The sequence below is a fragment of the Ceratotherium simum genome, chromosome 34, assembly GCF_057802395.1.
Source record: "Ceratotherium simum simum isolate JZ-2026a chromosome 34, ASM5780239v1, whole genome shotgun sequence".
Lineage (NCBI taxonomy): Eukaryota > Metazoa > Chordata > Mammalia > Perissodactyla > Rhinocerotidae > Ceratotherium > Ceratotherium simum.
The window spans coordinates 14,001,749-14,019,558 of record NC_141933.1 but is presented as its reverse complement, the minus strand read 5'-3'; the positions used below and the strand labels follow the sequence as shown (position 1 = coordinate 14,019,558).

The 17,810-nt window shown below is 37.3% G+C and overlaps 1 protein-coding gene and 1 pseudogene across 1 annotated transcript; both read right to left on the bottom strand.

Moving 5' to 3' along the window:
* Positions 1–1,212: 1,212 nt before the first annotated feature.
* Positions 1,213–2,166, bottom strand: LOC101408755 (olfactory receptor 5AN6-like). The gene has a single exon (XM_004437763.2). The coding sequence runs from the start codon at positions 2,155–2,157 to the stop codon at positions 1,213–1,215; it is 945 nt and encodes a 314-aa protein (XP_004437820.2). The 5' UTR covers positions 2,158–2,166.
* Positions 2,167–13,856: 11,690 nt separating this feature from the next.
* On the bottom strand, positions 13,857–14,809 carry LOC101402728 (olfactory receptor 5A1-like; annotated as a pseudogene).
* Positions 14,810–17,810: the final 3,001 nt, after the last annotated feature.

The following is a 17,810-nucleotide window of genomic DNA, read 5'->3' as shown; positions in this document are numbered from 1 at the left end:
ACATACATTTTCTCAAACACCTGACCTGAATCTGTCATCTCAGTAGCCTTTGAGGCAGACATGGCATGATTTCCTATGCATAAGTAAGGAAATAAAGGCAATAAGGAATAAAATAAAACTAATTTATGACAAAGTCATGACTTTTGTGGTTAATACCACAGGCATTGGTATCAGCCAATCTGGGTGGAATTCCAGCTTTCCACTTGCTGGTTGCATGACCTTGAACAAATTAACCTTCAAAGCCACAGTATTATCACCTATTAAATGGGGCTGATAGTAGTTGCTGCTTCATAGGGTAGCTTTTCATAGAATCAAAATAGATAATGCTCATAAAACTCTTAGAGTGTGAAGTACACAGCATGCCTTCTATTAATAGCAGGTTTAGTTTATGTGTTCTGAATTGGAGTTCTTTCCAACATATTATGCTGCATTGCTAATCCTTCATTAAAAATATTTACTTAATATCATTCCCACAAACGCTTTTTTTTTTTTTTTTTTTAGATGGAGCTCACGTAGCCTTCCATTACTAGAGATACAGAGATGTTTTAGGAAGGTTTCATTCTTGGTTTGACCTACTTTAGTTAATATTAATTCTAGAGAAAGAGGAGTGGGTGAGGCAATGAGTTAATTGTTTAATTTGACTCTTAATAAGAGGTTAGTACTCATATACCCCCCCCGGTAAGAACTATAATAATTTAATATTTTAAATTATGCAGATTCTTAAGGTGGTTTTAAAAATATAACACCAAAAGTATAGAATTGGGGAACCATGGCCAAGCAATGGCGGAGGATATGTTTCTGGTCAGTAAGAACCCTTAACGATCCACACATGACAATCTGTGTGCTTCAAGATGGATTGTTGCTACACTGGGAAGAAAGTGGCAGACCAGGATATGCCCAAAGGTTCTATCTATAAAATGGGGATAATCTCTCACTTGCCAACTTCACGTGGTAAAAGAAAAAAAATCACATCTATGCAATGTAACTATATTAAGTTTAAAGTATTGTATAAATACTAATATAATATGTATGAAACTTAGTACTTAAACTCTTCTTTAAATTCTCTTGGTGGCAACTAAACATAATGGCACCAGGAAGCCAAGTTTTCACTTCTTCTTTCTGCCTAGCTGTCATGTAACCTTCAAAAGTTCACTACATATCCTTACCCCTGCTTTTCTTACAGGGCAAATAAGACCTGCTCAAATATTGTTCTTACTGAGATAAATGTGTTGCCATCTTTACCACCCTCTTGAGGGCCTCTTTGATCTCCTTGTTCCTCAGACTATAGATAAGAGGGTTTAACATGGGGATGAGGATAACATAGAACACTGACAGCACCTTGTTCTGCTTTTTGGAGTGGTTAGAGCTAGAAGGCAGGTACACAGAGAAGCCTGTGCCATAAAAGATTGTCACAACTGCCAGGTGGGAGGCACAGGTATTGAAGGCCTTGGCACTACCTTTGATAGAGGACATTTTGAGCATGGAAGCTGCAATAAACCCATAGGATAAGAAGATAACAAGGAAAGAACTGAATCCAATAAAACTGGCTTCCAGTAAAAGAATCATTTGGCTGATGAAAGGATTGGAGCAAGACAAGGAAATAATCTGGGTTATGTCACAGTAGAAATTTGGAATGATATTGGGCCCACAATAGTAGAGATGAAAGCAAGAAACTGTTTGAACTAAGCTGCCAAGGAAACCACTCGCATAAGCCCCAACAACCATCTTCTGACAGAGGCCAGGGGCCATGATGGCTGAGTACTGCAGAGGCCTACCAATAGCAACATATCTGTCATAGGCCATGGCGGCCAAAAGACAGCACTCAGTTTGAGCCATCCAGGATGCAAGAAAATACTGAGTAGCACAGGCAATGAATGAAACTGTTTTCTCATCTTTTAAGAAGTCTGAAAGCATCCTTGGGTTGGTGGAAGAAGAATAGCAGATGTCTAGAAATGATAGGAAACTGAGAAAAAAGTACATAGGTGTGTGCAGGTGGGAGTCCATCCTGATTAGGATGATGAGACCCAGGTTCCAGACTAGGGTGAGAAGGTAGATCCCTAGGAAGATTGGAAAGAGGATAAGCTGCACCTTTTTTTCAACTGAGAGTCCCAGGAGAACAAACATGGCTGCAGAAGTGTGATTTCTATCCTCTTCCATGGACCTGCGTGGTACTATCCGCTGAGAAAAAGATGAGAAAAGGAAATGTTTTCATTCTCAAAAAACAAAAAGAAACACTCTTCATTATTTTCCAGTGATGTTACTGACTATACATACATCTTAAATCATGAATGTTGAGCTAATTGTTGCCTTCCAAGTGTAGTCATCAAACTTATAAAAACTTCTCTTAAATAAATATTGTCATTCTCTTTGGGGACAAAAGGCAGTAAAGGGGTGTCATTAATACATTCTCCCCTAAAATGTCTTAATTTCATGTTTTTCCATTTCATATTTTTAAAAATATAGGAAAATTAAAAATACACTAAACCAGGAAAACAGTTAATTTTCTATATGGTGAAACAGAATAATTTGCTCGTGCATGGCTCTGATATTAATTCAGTGCTTGAAGAAGCCATTGAAAATGAAAATCCCCTAAAATGTCTTAATTTCATGTTTTTCCATTCCAGATTTTAAAAATATAGGAGAATTAAAAATACACTATACTAGGAAAACACTGTCAAATCTCTATGGTGAAACAGAATAATTTGCTCAGGCATGGTTCTGATACTAACTCAGTACTTGAGGAAGGCACTGAATCTTGCTGTGCCTCATATGTCAAATAGGATGATGAAGTACATGTTCTTTAAAATCTCCTTGAGAACTAATATTTAATGACTCTGTAATCAGTGAGGATGGACATTTCTGTAACTGTCTGTCTGCATTCCTAAGGCTTGGAGAGATAAAAGAATAATGCAATGAGATTGTACAAAAAGTCACACACCAAGAAGCATCTTGGAAATTGATGTGAGTTACCCAACTTAATGACATTTAGAAGGCTCCTGAGAAGTTAGATGAGAAATGTTGAAAGAGCCATTATACCCCTTTCCTTGCAGGTGCATTTTTTCTTTCCTCAAATAAGAATTACTTATAAGTTAATTTACCTAGGACAATGATTCTTGATCTTCTTTGGGTCAGTGATACTTTCGAAAATCTGTTGGAAATTATAGACCATCTACTCAGCAAACTGCAACTACTTACCACCTTTGCACATGATTTTATCAGATTCTCAGTTACTCTCCATTCTATTCGTGGTTCCTAGGTTAAAAACTTCTACAAAGTAGATTGACGTGAACTCATGTAAGGATTAGGATGCTTAGACAATGGACATGGGGATTAGGAAACTCAGACAGTTCTTTCTCCTTTTCTCCTTGGAGCCAGTCCAGGGAAGGTAAGCACCAAGCCTTCAGACCAAAAGATAAATCACCAAAAGAATGTTTTTGCTTCAGGCACTGCATGCCCTCTTCAAGATACTATAGCGGTCATCTCTCCAGATGATTATAGAACAACTCCCAACACAAACACACTTTTATTCAGATGAACTCAAACTGGAAAGAAAATAATAGGAAGCTGTGAAAGGTATAAAATAGAATTCAAATATAGCGCATGAATTGTATACGGATGGGTAAAAGAGGTCTTGGAGATTTCCCTGGAAATAGGCTGCGACATTAACAGAATAAACTATGTCTGTGAACTACAAATATTTGTCAGTTTAGCCATTCAGAACGTCTTCCTTCTCCCCAACCATTTCCCAGCCTCCTAGTTCCAAAAATGAATGAAAAGAGAAAATACCCATAGAATGACAAGATTATAACCTGAGAATTAAGGTAGACGGTTTCATTTCCCAAAATCAGATCAATCATTGTTTCATGGTGCACTGTTTTGTAAAGAATTCTGAAGGAATGAAGAAATTAATTGGAAAAGAAAATCAAGATTTGTCGTCAATATGGAAGGAGAAATGGTAGCAGACAGATATGTGTATACCATCCAAGACTTAGATGTGGTTCTGTCCACAGTGAGACTGAATGAAGGGAGAATTTTGTGAGAGTAGAGCAGAAAATTGCATTCATCATCATCACCATCATCATCATCATAATCAAGAATCATGACAACAAAGAGATTTATTGAGCAGCTACAATACATACTGTTCTTCTTGCACTCATGGAGATACTCACAGCTTCCTCTAATGTTTGTTCATTCAATATGGTAACCTAAGCCTGGTGTGCTGCCTGCTAAACAAAGAAAGTGCTCTGAAAATTATCTCTATATTTCTATTATACGCCTTTGGAGCCCCAGTTAGTTGTATCTTGAATCTTCTTGCTCTACTTTCCACATCACTGAAGCATCCATTGTTTGGATTTCTCTACTGTGTTCTGTGTAATTTTCAGAGATCTCTCTTAGAGTAAATTAGCTCTATCATAAGTTGTGCTAATTGGCAGTTTAACTCATCCATTGAATTTCAAGTTTCTATCCTAACATTTTGTTTTCTCTCTAGAGGTTCCACACTGTTCTTTACCCAAATGGTCAGCTTTGATAGTCTCTTATTGTTTTGTCTTATTTTCAGTAATATCCTGTATTTAAACATTTTAAACATACTTACTGAAATTATTATTAGCTAATAATATAAATACATGGTTTTCCAAGTACCATTCCATAATTTGCTGTTATTGCTTACTCTTGCTCAAGTGCCTTGTTTACTTGTGTGCTCAGTAAATTTTTTTATCTTAAAATCATGTTCCCTTAAAATTTATCTCTGAGAAACATTGATGTTTGAGTTTAAAATGTGTTCCCTTAGAAACTATTTATGTTACTTCTGTCAGATACCTTGAGGGCAACACCAACCCAGAATTCCTTGAAACAAAAGTTTTGACTTGAGTTTTTGGGTCTCACAATATTCCCATGAAACAGACTGCATATACATACGTAGATGGATGAGATTTAAAATTATCAGAGGAAAGAGTGACATCAGCTTCTTAGCAGCGAAAAACACTGCCATTGTGAGAGTTGTAGTATCCAGCACGAAATGCCCAGGGACCAGGAGGAATCATGACCACTAGTGCACAAGTGACAGACAGACAGACCTCAGTATGGGTTACAGAACCAGCATGATCCAGTGAACCTGCCCCAATTCATCTTGGTCATGGTTGAGAAAAGCCTAGGGATGGTGACTAGGGAAGCCACCCAGGAATGTGAGAGACTTTGCAGAAGCCCACACTTCCTGAGAGGGGATGCGAGCACACTACTGGAGGAGAAGAAAATTATGAATTTGGTCACAATGGAGATAATGACAGCAGCTTTCCCAGCACCACACTCTCCAAGGCAACACTGCAGAATTTAAGCAATTCAGCAGTAGCAAACTCTCCTACAGGGGAAATAGAACAGTGAGTGAGTGCTCAGGATACCCCAGTCCTGCTGGACACATTCAGAAACCTGTTTCTCTCTAGAAGTACCTAGACTACAAAGCAGGTAGTCCACGACTGGACAGAAAAAGGAGATCAGGAAAGGGACAAAAAATATCAAAGGTATTAATGAGGCATAGCTCCTGCTGACTGCACTCAGGATTTCAGCAGGAAGTCCATGCAGGAGCCTCAAAGAGTAACACACCACAGGATATCCTTACCAGATGCGTGAGAAAACCCATCCTCCCAGTGTTAAACCCACACCTCTCCCCATCCTGCCACTGGCTTGTTGTGGACATTCCTGAGGGCAGCAGTGAGAGAAAATCTGGTAAACTGAGTGCTCTCAGAAAAACAGACAAGGGTCTCTGGGCAAGGGAGAAACCACAAACATGAGCTCTAGAGTCACATTCTGGAAAACAAAAAAGAGGTTTCCAATAGCCAGTCTGGTTAGCAGTAAGAACCAGAGAAATCTTACCACTAAGATTGGTAAGAATATTACCAATAGATTGGTAATATCAATAGATATTAGATTAAGAATTCTGCAATAGGTTAAGAATTCTGCAACAAGAGGCAGCAAGAGGAGTGGAGTTTGTGTACTAATACAAAGACAGAGGAAAACCTGATATGATATCACAAATGACAGTCTACGCCATCTGAGGCAGCTAGTAAAGATTTAAGGAGATATCTGCTACTTCAAATACTAAAGCAGCAACACAAACCTACAAGAAACATGAACTATCAAGAAAACATGTTATCATATAAAGATAATAATAATTCTCAAATTACAAAGCTGAAAGGCACAGAATTTTGCAACCTGGCTGATAAAGATTTTAAATGAGCTGTTTAAAAGAACCACAAGAAAACTCAGAAAAGCAATTGAATGACATCAGGGAAGAAAAATGAACAAAATGAGATACCTCCCAAAGAGATAAAACGTATAAAAATGAACCAAACAGAAATTCTGGAGCTGAAGTATTCAATGAAGGAGATGAAAAATGCAATAGACAGCATCTACAGTAGAGTAGAGCAAATGGAAGACAGATAAGTGAGCTATAGGACAGGAAGTTTGCTAGAACCCAGTCTCTGCTGAGCAAAGAACAAAGAATGAGAAATAGCAAAGAATGCCTACATAATCTATGCAGTTCCATTAAAACAAAATTAGAATAATTGAGGTTCAAAAGTAGAAAAGATGGAGAAGAGGGCAGAAAATTTACTTAAATAAATAATCCTGAGAAATTCCAAAACCTGGAAGAGATTTAGACATCGAAGTTTACAAAGATAACAGATAACCATATTATCTCATGAAAAAAAGAGCTTCTCCAAGACACATTACAATAAAACTATCAGAAATCAAAGATAAAGAGAGAATCTTTAAAAAAACTAAAAAAACAGGAAAAAATTATTGTAACCTACAAATGAACCCTCATTAAGCTTTCAACAGTTTTCTCAGCAGACATCCTACAGGTCAGGGGAGAGTGCAATGACATACTCAGTGCTGAAAGAGAAACTGCCAGCCAAGAATACTCTATCCCACAAAGTTACACTTCATATATGAGTATGAATAGAGACTTTTCTAGAAACACAAAATCTGAGGTTGTTCATCAACACTAGACCTGCCTCGCAAAAAATGCTGAAAGAAGTCTTTTAAGCTGAAATAGAAGGACACTAAGCAGTGACATAAAAACATATGAATGTATACAACACAGTGATAAAGGTAAATATACTGTCAGGCTTAAAAAACTCTTATTCTATAATAGGATGGTGTGTTAACCACTTTACTATAAAAGATTAAAAGTGAAGAGTACTAAAACAATTGTAGCTACTATAATTTGTTAAAGAATACACAATACAAAAAGAAGTAAATAATGACATACACAATATAAAAGAGGAGAGTAAAAGGCTACAGCTTTTGTATACAATTGAATTTACGTTACTATCAGCTCTAAATGGACTGCTTTCCTTATGAGATATTTACATAAGACTCATGGTAACTGCAAAGAAAAAACCTAAAGTAGACTCATGAAACACAAGGAAAGAAGAAACAGAGCACATGACCCCGGAAAATTGCCAATGTAAAAAGGTAGGCAGAAACAGAGAGGAAAAGAATCAATGAAAATAAAAACCAAGAAGAAAACAATGAATAAGATATCATTAGTAAGTCCTCATGCCAATAATCACACTGAATGTAAATGGATTGAATTCACCAATCAAAAGGCATAGTACTGGGTGGATAAAAAACCAAAACCCAACTGTAGGCTGCCTACAAGGGACTCACTACACCTTTAAGATATACACAGTCTCAAAGTGAAGGGATGGCAAAAGATATTCCATGCAAGTGGAAACCAAGAGAAAACAGAAATAGCTATATTTATATCAGACAATAAACATTCTAACCCAAATACAAAAGCAAGAGGCCAAATATTTCATTATATAATCATAAAGGGATCAATTAATTAAGGTGCCATATTAAGATGTAAATATATATGCACCCAAAATCAAAGCAATAAAATATATTAAGCAAATACTAACAGATCTGAAAAGAGAATTAGATAACCATACAATGATAGCAGGGACTTTCTTACCCATCTTTCAGCAATGGATAGATCTTTGAGACATAAAATATACAAGGAAATGTTGGACTTAAAAGATACACTAGATGAAATGGACCTAAGATATTTATGGAGCATTCCATCCAATAGCAGCAGAATACACATTCTCCTCAAGTGGACACAGAACATTTCCAGGATACATCATGTCACAGGACACAAAACAAGTCTTAGAAAATTTAAGATTGAAATCATATCAAGTATATTTTCTGACAACATTGATCCAAAACTAGAAATCAAGAAGAAAGCTGCAAATTGTACACATATGTGGAAACTAAACAACACACTCCTGAACAACAAATGGGTCAAATGAGAAATCAAAAGGGAAGTCAAAAAAGATCTTGAAAGAGATGAAAATGGAAATATAGTACACTACAACCAATAGAATGCCTCAAAAGTAGTTCTGAGAGGGAAGTTTATAGCGATAAACAAAAATATTAAGAATACAGAAGAATCTCAAATAACAGCCTAAATTTACAGCTCAGGGACTAGAAAAGAAGAACAAACTAAACCCAAAGTGAGTAGAAGGAAGGACATAGCAAAGATCACAGTGAAAATAAATAAATTAGGGACCAAAAAAAAAAAATAGAAACAATCAATGAAGTTAAGAGCTAGTTTTCAAAATGATAAACAGAATTGACAAATCTTTCCCTAGACTAAGAAAAAATACAGACTCAAATAAAATCAGAAATGAAAGAGGAAACATTACAAGTGATACTACAGAAATACTTAAGATCATAAAAGACTACTATGATGTACACTTGAAATTTTTGCAATGTTATAAACCAATGTTACTGCAATAAAAAAAAAAAAGACTACTATGAAAATTATATGCCAACAAATTGAATAAACTAAGAGAAATAGATAACTTCCTAGAAATAGACAGTCTACCAGGATTGAGTCAAGATGAAACAGAAAATCTGAAAAGAACAAAGACAAATAAGGAGATTGAATCAGTAATTAAAAACCTCCTAACACAGAAAACCCCAGAAGCAGATGTCTTCCCTGCCAAACTGTACCAAATATTTAAAGAAAAATTAGTGCCAATCCTTCTCAAAGACTCTTAAGAACAAGAAGGAATACTTTCAGCCACGTTTTAGGAGAACAGTATTAGTCTGATACCAAAGCCAGATAACTATAGACCAATACCCAACCTGAATATACACACAAAAATCTTCAATAAAATATTAGCAAACCAAATTCAACAACACAGTAAAAGGATTATGCACGATGACCAACTGGAGTTTATCCCTGGGATGGAAGAATGGTTCAACACGCACAAATCAATAAATGTGATATACCACATTAATAGAGATGAAAGATAAAAATCCTATGGTCATCTCAATAGATGCAGAAAAAGTACTGGACAAAATACAATATCCTTTCATGATTAAAACCCCTAAAAATTGGATGTAGAAGGAACATACCTTAACATAGTAAAGGCCATATAAAACAAAACTACAGCTAACATTATACTCAGTGGTGAAAGACAAAGTTTTTCCTCTACCATCAGGAAGAAGACAAGGGTGCTCGCTCTCACCATTCTTATTCAACATGGTACTGACAGTCTTAGCTAGAAGAAAAAGGCTAGATAAAGAAATATAAGACATCCAAATTGGAAAGGAAAAAGTAAAATTTTCATTATTTGCAGAGGATATGAATTTGTATACACAAAATCTGAAAGACTCAAAACAGTGTTGGAAATAATCAACAAATTCAGTAAAATGGCAGGACATAAAATCAACATCCATAAATTAGTTGCAATCCATGAGCATGAAATATCATTCAATTTCTTCCTGTCTTCTTTGATTTTTTTAACTATGTCTTATACTTTTCTGTGCACAGGTCTTTCACCTCCTTGGTTAAATTTATTTCTAGATATTTTATTCTTTTTGTTGCAATGGCAAATGAGATTGTATTTTTTATTACTGTTTCTGCTAGCTCATTGTCAGTGTATAGAAAAGCAACTGATTTTTGGATATTGATTTTGTACCCTGCAACTTTATTATTCATTGATTATTCTAAGTGTTTTTTCCCAAATTTTTTAGGGTTTTCTGTATGTAAAATCTATATGTAAAATATGTAAAAGTTGCAGGTGTCAACTGCAAATAGTGACAATTGCACACCTTCCTTTCCAATTTGGATACATTTTATTTCTTTTTCTTGCTTAACTACTCTGATTAGAACTTTCAATACGATGTTGAATAAAAATGGTGAGGGGGCATACTTAGACCAACATATTTTGATATTAGTTAAATTCCCTGAAATTCAGCAAATTATCATTTTTGATTCAATACTCTTGTATTAACTTCCACAGTGTGCTAGGCTGCATAAACATTGTCTCATTAGATCTAGAGGATTCTGTTTTCCCCATGTTACAAGTGAAAAACAGAAGTTAACAGAGGTCAAGATCACATCATTAAGAAATTGCAGAACTAAAACTCAACATGTGCCCCTCATCCCAGAGTACTACTGACATTTTAGATTAGAGATTATTCTTTTCACTGAAGGTCACTGAAGAGAATTTGGGTAAGGAGAAAGAGAACCCGAGGAAGAGCCTTAAGTGGAGGATGTAGAAATGATGGAGAGGAAAGAGTTAAAGAATGGCAGATAACATAAACCTCATAAAACTTATGAGAACCATAAATCTTACTCTATGTAGGTGTTACTGGAAAAATCGTATGGATATTGAGATAACACAGAATCCACTGTTTTGTATAAATCTTGTGCTCTGATGTCGACCTAGATTCCCCAGGATAACAGCTTTCTTGCCTAAGTGGAAATAGCTTTTTTCTTTTCAAAAGACTTATTCAAGCACTCCAAGACAGGTGATTTTGGCCTTGAAATTGGCTGTTCACTAGCAGCCAAATAGATGCCCACCACTGGGAATCCTCTTAAATGTGTTATTAGGGCAGAGGTGAAAGGAGAAAAGACAACTAGAGGGAGAAAACTCTCCACGGACTTGCTCTCTGGTGTCCTGGTTGTCATGGAGTCTTTTTCATGCTAATTTCACATCCTACTTTGCCATGTCCCTTCTGATTCAATTCCTCCACTTCTCCATGATCCTATTATCAACCTGTGATTATGGCTTTTCTTTTAACGAACTTAGAGTCATTTGAGCAGGAAAGGATCTAAAGATTATCTACTCCAATACTATCATTTTCAAGGTGAGGAACTGAAGCCAGAGGAGCTGAGAGATTTGCCAAAGATGACACAGGTAGCTGACAATACTGCTCGATAACAATAAATAAATAAAACACTTCCCTGTTTACAAAGCACTTTCATTTTAGATATACATCCTTTCTCAACTCCCTGACCTGAATCACTTATCACAGCAACCCTTGGTGGCAGACGTGGCCTGAAGTCCTATGCATAAATGAAGATATAGAAGCAACAAGGAATGCAATAAAACTAATTCATGACAGAGTCACAGGTCATCATGGTTAATACCATGTGCATTGTTATCAGCTAGTCTGGGTTGAATTCAAGATTTCTACATCCAGATTGTGTGACCTTGAGCAAATTAACTTCTTCAAACATCACTATTATCACCTATAAAAAGGGGCTGATAGTATCAGCGACTTCACAGAGTAGCTCCTTATAGAATGTGAAGAGTGTGAAGTACACAGCATGACTTCTATTAAAGTAGGTGTAATGTGTGTTCTGAATAGGAGTTCTTTCCAACATCTTATGCTGCATTACTAGTCCTTCATTAAAAATATCTACTTAAGGGGCTGGCCCGGTGGTGCAAGCAGTTAAGTGCTTGAGTTCCGCTGTGGCGGCCAAGGGTTCTCTGGTTCAGATCCTGGGCGCACACAGACACACCGCTTGTCAAGCCACGCTGCGGCAGCGTCCCATATAAAGTGGAGGAAGATGGGAACGGTTGTTAGCCCAGGGCCAGTCTTCCTCAGCAAAAAGAGGAAGATTGGCAGATGTTAGCTCAGGGCTGATCTTCCTCACACACACAAAAAAAAATCTACTTAATATCATTCCCATAAACTTTTTGTTCCTGTTTTTGTTTTTTTAAAATAAATGAAGCTCATCTACCGTGTCATTACTGGGGATACAGAGATGTTTTACGAAGGTCCCATTCATGGTTTGATCTACGTCAGCTAATCTTACATCTAGGGAGAAAGAGATAGATGAGGTAATGAGTTAATTATTTGATTTAACACTTGCTAATAGGTTAGTAGTTTTGTATTCACTCTGCTAAGAACTGTAACAATTTAAAGTTTTAGACTGAACGGATTCTTAAGATAGTTTTAAAGATATAACATCAAAATTACAGAAATTGTGGGCCACTGGGGCCAGCCCTGTGGCCTAGTGTTTAAGTTCAGCACACTCCGCTTAGGCAGCCGGGTTGGGTTTCCGGGCACGGACCTACGCCATTCATTGGCATCTATGCTGTGGCGGAGACCCACGTACAAAATAGAGGGCGATTGGCAACAGATATTAGCTCAGGGTGAATCTGCTTCAACAAAAAGAAAAAAGAGAAAGAGAGAAATTAGACACCATGGACAAGCAATAGAGGACATGTTTGTGGTCAGTAAGAACCATTTATGTTCCACACATGACATTTTGTGAGCCTCAAGATGGATTTTGCTACACTGGAAAGAACGTGGCAGACCTCAATATGCCCCAAGGTTCTAGCTATAAAATGGGGATAACTTCTCACCTGCCAATTGCACATGGTAATAGAAAAAAAATCACATCTGTGCAATGTAACTAGCCAAGTGTCAAGTGTTGTATAAATACTAATGTAATATGTATGAAGCTTATTCCATAAACTTTTGACTGAAAAAAAATCTCTCTTTCTAAAATTTACTTTAAATTTTCTTGGTTGAATTCTGAGTCTCCTTGGTACCACCCAGTCGACTGACCTTGCTGTTCTCTGGTCATATTTAAGGCCCTGGAGTTCCTGGGAGGCTCAGAGTTCTATGACTTGGACTCTGCCTCCCTAGACATACCATGAGAGACTTCATTTCTGAGTCTTTCATAGTTTCTGGGAAGCTACCATGGAGCATGCTCCACCCACATATGCCCAGAAATTGATGACTTTGACTTCTTTCTAACCTCTGAGAATCTCCTCAACTCTTGACCTGAAAAGCGCCCCTTCTTACTATCATTCCTTTCTCCCATCTGTTTTGCAGAATTCATTTCACAAGGAGTTGCAAGGAGTAAGATGGAGGGAACAAGGTTATTTCAGAATAAAGCCAGACCAATTTTTTTCCCTCAACTCTCCTTTTGTCTCATTTCCTCCCTTCTTCTCCTCTTCCCTCTGTTCCCTTTCTCTATCTCTCTCATTCTCCCCGTCCCTGTCTGTGTCTCTCTCTCTTTCCAGCTGTCTCTTTCTGTGTCCTCTTTCACACACTGACTTTCTCTCTCTGTGTTTGGAATTAAGATTATAAAGTATTCATTTTAAAATTATTTTTAACTTACACATATGTAATTTTATACATTATTTTATTTCTATTTAAATATAAAAAAGGTTAACAATTAAAAATAATGAAAAGACATTTTAAAAGTAGTAGAGGAAAGAACCACCGGTGTGGCTTCCTACATTCTTATCATTGATCTACATATAATAGCTATCAGAACTTCTGTTCTCAAAACATAGAGTTTTATCTACCTGGCTCTAACCTTGGAAGCAAGACTTTTAAACTGAATTCAATGTTGGTGACACTACATCAGATGGATCACTTGATGGCAGCAGCTAAACATAATGTCATCAGGAATCCAGGAAACCAGGTCGTCACTTCTCTCAACCTAGCTACTCTTGTGACCTACAAAAGATTACTTGCATATTCTTATTCCTGCTTTCCTTAAGGGGGAAATAACATCGGCAGAGATGTTGTTCTCACTGAAGTAAATGTGTTGCCCTCTTTATCACCCTCTTGAGGGCCTCTTTGATCTCCTTGTTCCTTAGACTATAATAAGAGGGTTTAACATGGGAATAAGAATAACGTAGAACACTGAGAGTACCTTGTTCTGCTTCGTGGAGTGGCTAGAGCTAGGATGCATGTACACTGAGAGGCCTGTTCCATAGAAGAGAGTAACAACTGCCAGGTGGGAGGCACAGGTATTGAAGGCCTTGGCACTACCTTTGATGGAGAACATTTTCAGGATGGAAGCTGCAATGAAACCATAGGATAAGAGGATAACAAGCAAAGAACCAAATCCAACAACAACAGCAGCCAGAAAAAGAATCATTTGGCTGATGAAGGGATCAGAGCAAGACAAGGAAATAATCTGGGTTATGTCACAGAAGAAATTTGGAATGATATTGGGCCCACAGCAGTAGAGATGAAAGCAAGGGATTGTTTCAGCTAAGCTACTAAGGAAACCACTCCCATAGGCCCCAGCAACCATCTTCTGACAGAGGCCGGGAGCCATGACAGCTGAGTACTACAGAGGCCTACCAATAGCAACATATCTGTCATAGGCCATGGCGGCCAACAGACAGCACTCAACCTGAGCCATCCAGGATGCAACAAAATACTGGGTGGCACAGACAATGAAGGAAATCATTTTTTCATCCTTTAAGAAGTCTGAAATCATTCTTGGACTGATGGAAGAGGAATAGCAGATGTCTATAAATGACAAGAAACTGAGAAAAAAGTACATAGGTGTGTGCAGGTGGAAGTCCATCCTGATTAGGATGGTGAGACCCAGGTTCCAGACTAGGGTGAGAAGGTAGATCCCTAGGAAGATTGGAAAGAGGATAAGCTGCACCCTTTTTCCATCTGACAGTCCCAGGAGAACAAACATGGCCACAGAAGTGTGATTTCCTTCTCTGTCCATGGATCTCCTTGGTACCATCTGCTGTCAAAAAGATGAGAAAGGGTAATGCTTTCATTCTCAAAAAACACAAAGAAATACTCTTCGTTTCTATCCAGTCATGCAGCTGACTAGATATACATCTTAAGTCATCAATGTTGATTTAATCCATGTCTTACCATGTATAATCACCAGACTTAACTGAAAAATTCTCTTGGGTAAATACTGGCATTCTCTTTGGGACAAAGACAGTAAATGGACATCATTAGTACATTATCTCCTAAAATGCCTTAATTTCATGTTTTCTCATTTCAAATTTTACAAATATATGAGAATTAGAAATAGACTAAATCAGGAAAATACTATCCTCTATCTATATGGTTAAACAGAAAGATTCTGCTCAGGCATGGCTCTGAAATTAATTCAGTGTTTGAAAAAGCCCTGAATCATGCTAGACCTCATTGTCAAGTGAGGATGGTGAAGTAGGTACTCTTTAAAATCCCTGTGGGAACTAATATTCAATGAATCTAGAATCAGAGAAAGTGGACAATTCTGTAACTGTCTTTCTGCTTTCATAAAGCCTCGAGAGATATAAGAATAATGCAATGGGATGGTGGGAAGAGTCACACACCAAGAAGCAGCTTGAAGCCAGATGTGACTTAAGCAACTTAATGGCCCTAGGAGGGCTCCTAAGAAGTTAGATAAAACCAGGTTATAAGAGCCATTACATGCCCATCCTAGGAGGTACAGATTTTTATTTCCTCAAATAAGAGATACTCATGAGTTAAACTGTCTATGACAGTGATTCTTGATTTTCTTGGGTCAGCGATACTTGAAAAATATGTTGGAAATGCTGGAATCTCTACCCAGCAAACTGCAAACACTTACCACCTCCACATATGGTTTTATTGGATTCTCAATCACCCTTGATTCTATTTAGGGTTCCTAGGTTCAAGGCTTCTCCTACAAAGCACAAAGACTTGAATTCGTGTAAGGGTTTGGATGCTTATGCAACAGAGGTGGGTATTTGGAAATTCAGCAGGATTTCTGGAAGTTCTTTCTCTTTTTCTCTTTGGAGCTTGTCCAGGGAAGGTAAGCACCAAGTCTTCAGGCCAAATGGTGAATAACGAAAAGAATATTTTTCCATCAGGCACTGTATGCCATCTTCAAGATGCTATCCCTATCATCTCTCCAGATGGTCATTAAAACATCTCCCAACACAAACACATTTTTATTCAGATGAACTCAAACTAGAATGAAAATCATGGGAAGTAGTGAAAGTTAGAAAATGGATGTCAAGTGTAGCCTGGGAGTTCCGTATATGGGTAAAAGTACACACCTTGGAGATTCCCCTGAAGAAAGGTTGTGACATTAATGGAATAAACTATGCCTATGAACTACAAATATTTGTCAGCATTAGCCAACAAGAATGTCTTCCTTCTTCCCAACCAATTCCCAAGCTCCTATTTCCAAAAAGGAATGAAAAGAGAAAATCCCCATAGCAGGACAATGTATAGCCTAAGAAATAAGGTAAAAGGGTTCATTTCCCCAAATCAGATTACTCATTGCTTCATGATGAACTCAACATAAAGATTTTTCTTCATGGTGACAGCATAAATATTTATTTAGCAGCTACACTGTATACTGTTCCTGTTTACTGTTCTTCTCCTTCTACTCATGGACATATTCACAGCTTCGTATAATGTCCATTCATTCAACACAGTAAACTTAAGCCTTGTGTGCTGTCTACTAAACACAGCTAGTACTCTGAAAATTGCCTCTGTATTTCTATTATATGTCTCTGGAACCCCCAATTTGATGTCTGTTGAATATTCTTTTTGTTTTGTTTTGTTTATTGCAGTAACATTGGTTTATAACATTGTAAAAATTTCAGGTGTACATCATTGTACTTCTATTTCTGCACGGACTACATCATGTTCACCACCAAAATACTAATTACAACCCATCACCACACACATGTCCAGAATTATCCCTTTCATCCTCCTCCCTCCCCACTTCCCCTCTGGAATATTCTTCCTCTACTCTCTACATCACTGAAACATTCATTATTTGTGTTTCTGTACTGTGTTCTGTTTAATTTTTACAGATCTGTCTTCCAGTAAATTCATTCTATCATAAGTGGGCTAATTGGCTGTTTAACTCACCTATTCATTTCAAATTTCAATCATAATATTTTGTGTTCTCTCAAGATGTTCCATTTTGTTCTTTTCCCAAATCGTCAGTTTATTGTTTCATCATAATTTCCATAGTTCCCTTCATTTAAATATATTCAACATACTTATTGAAATTATCATCTAATAATTTAAATACATAGATTTGCAAGTCTGATTCCATAGTTTAATGGTATTGCTGACTCTTACCAAAAGTGACCTGTTTATTGGTGTCCTTAGTGACTTTTTTATCTTAAGTTCATGCTTTTGTAAAAGTTATCAGTGAGAATCATTGATGCTTGTGTTTAAAAGTTGTTTCTTCAGAAATTGTTTATATGCCTTCTGTCAGATATCATGGGTGTAACACTGACCCAGAGACCCTTTAACACAAATTTTGAATTGAAGTTTTTTTGACATCACAATGGTGAGGATATTTAGGCTGCATATCTGCATAAGTAGATGTATGAGATTAAAAATTATCAGGGGAAGGAGTGACATCAGCGTCACAGTGATGAAAGATGCTCCTCCTTTTCATCCTACTTTAGTAATAATGAATTGGACATCCAACCATGAACAAAAGAGGCTTTGTGTGAGTTGTAGTATCCAGCACTAAAGGCCAACGGACCCAGGAGCAATCTCGCCCACCTGTGCATCTAGTAATAGGCAGACGGACCTTGGTGTGGGCTGCAGAGCCAACAGGAGCCAGCGAACCTTCCCCAGACAATCTTGCCATGGTTGAGTAAAGCCTGGAGAATGCTGACTTGGGCAGACATCCATGAATAAGACAGACTTTGTGGAAGCCCGGTCTGAGAGGGGATTCTAGCACATTACTGGAGCAGAAAGAAGGAATGAGTTTGTTCACA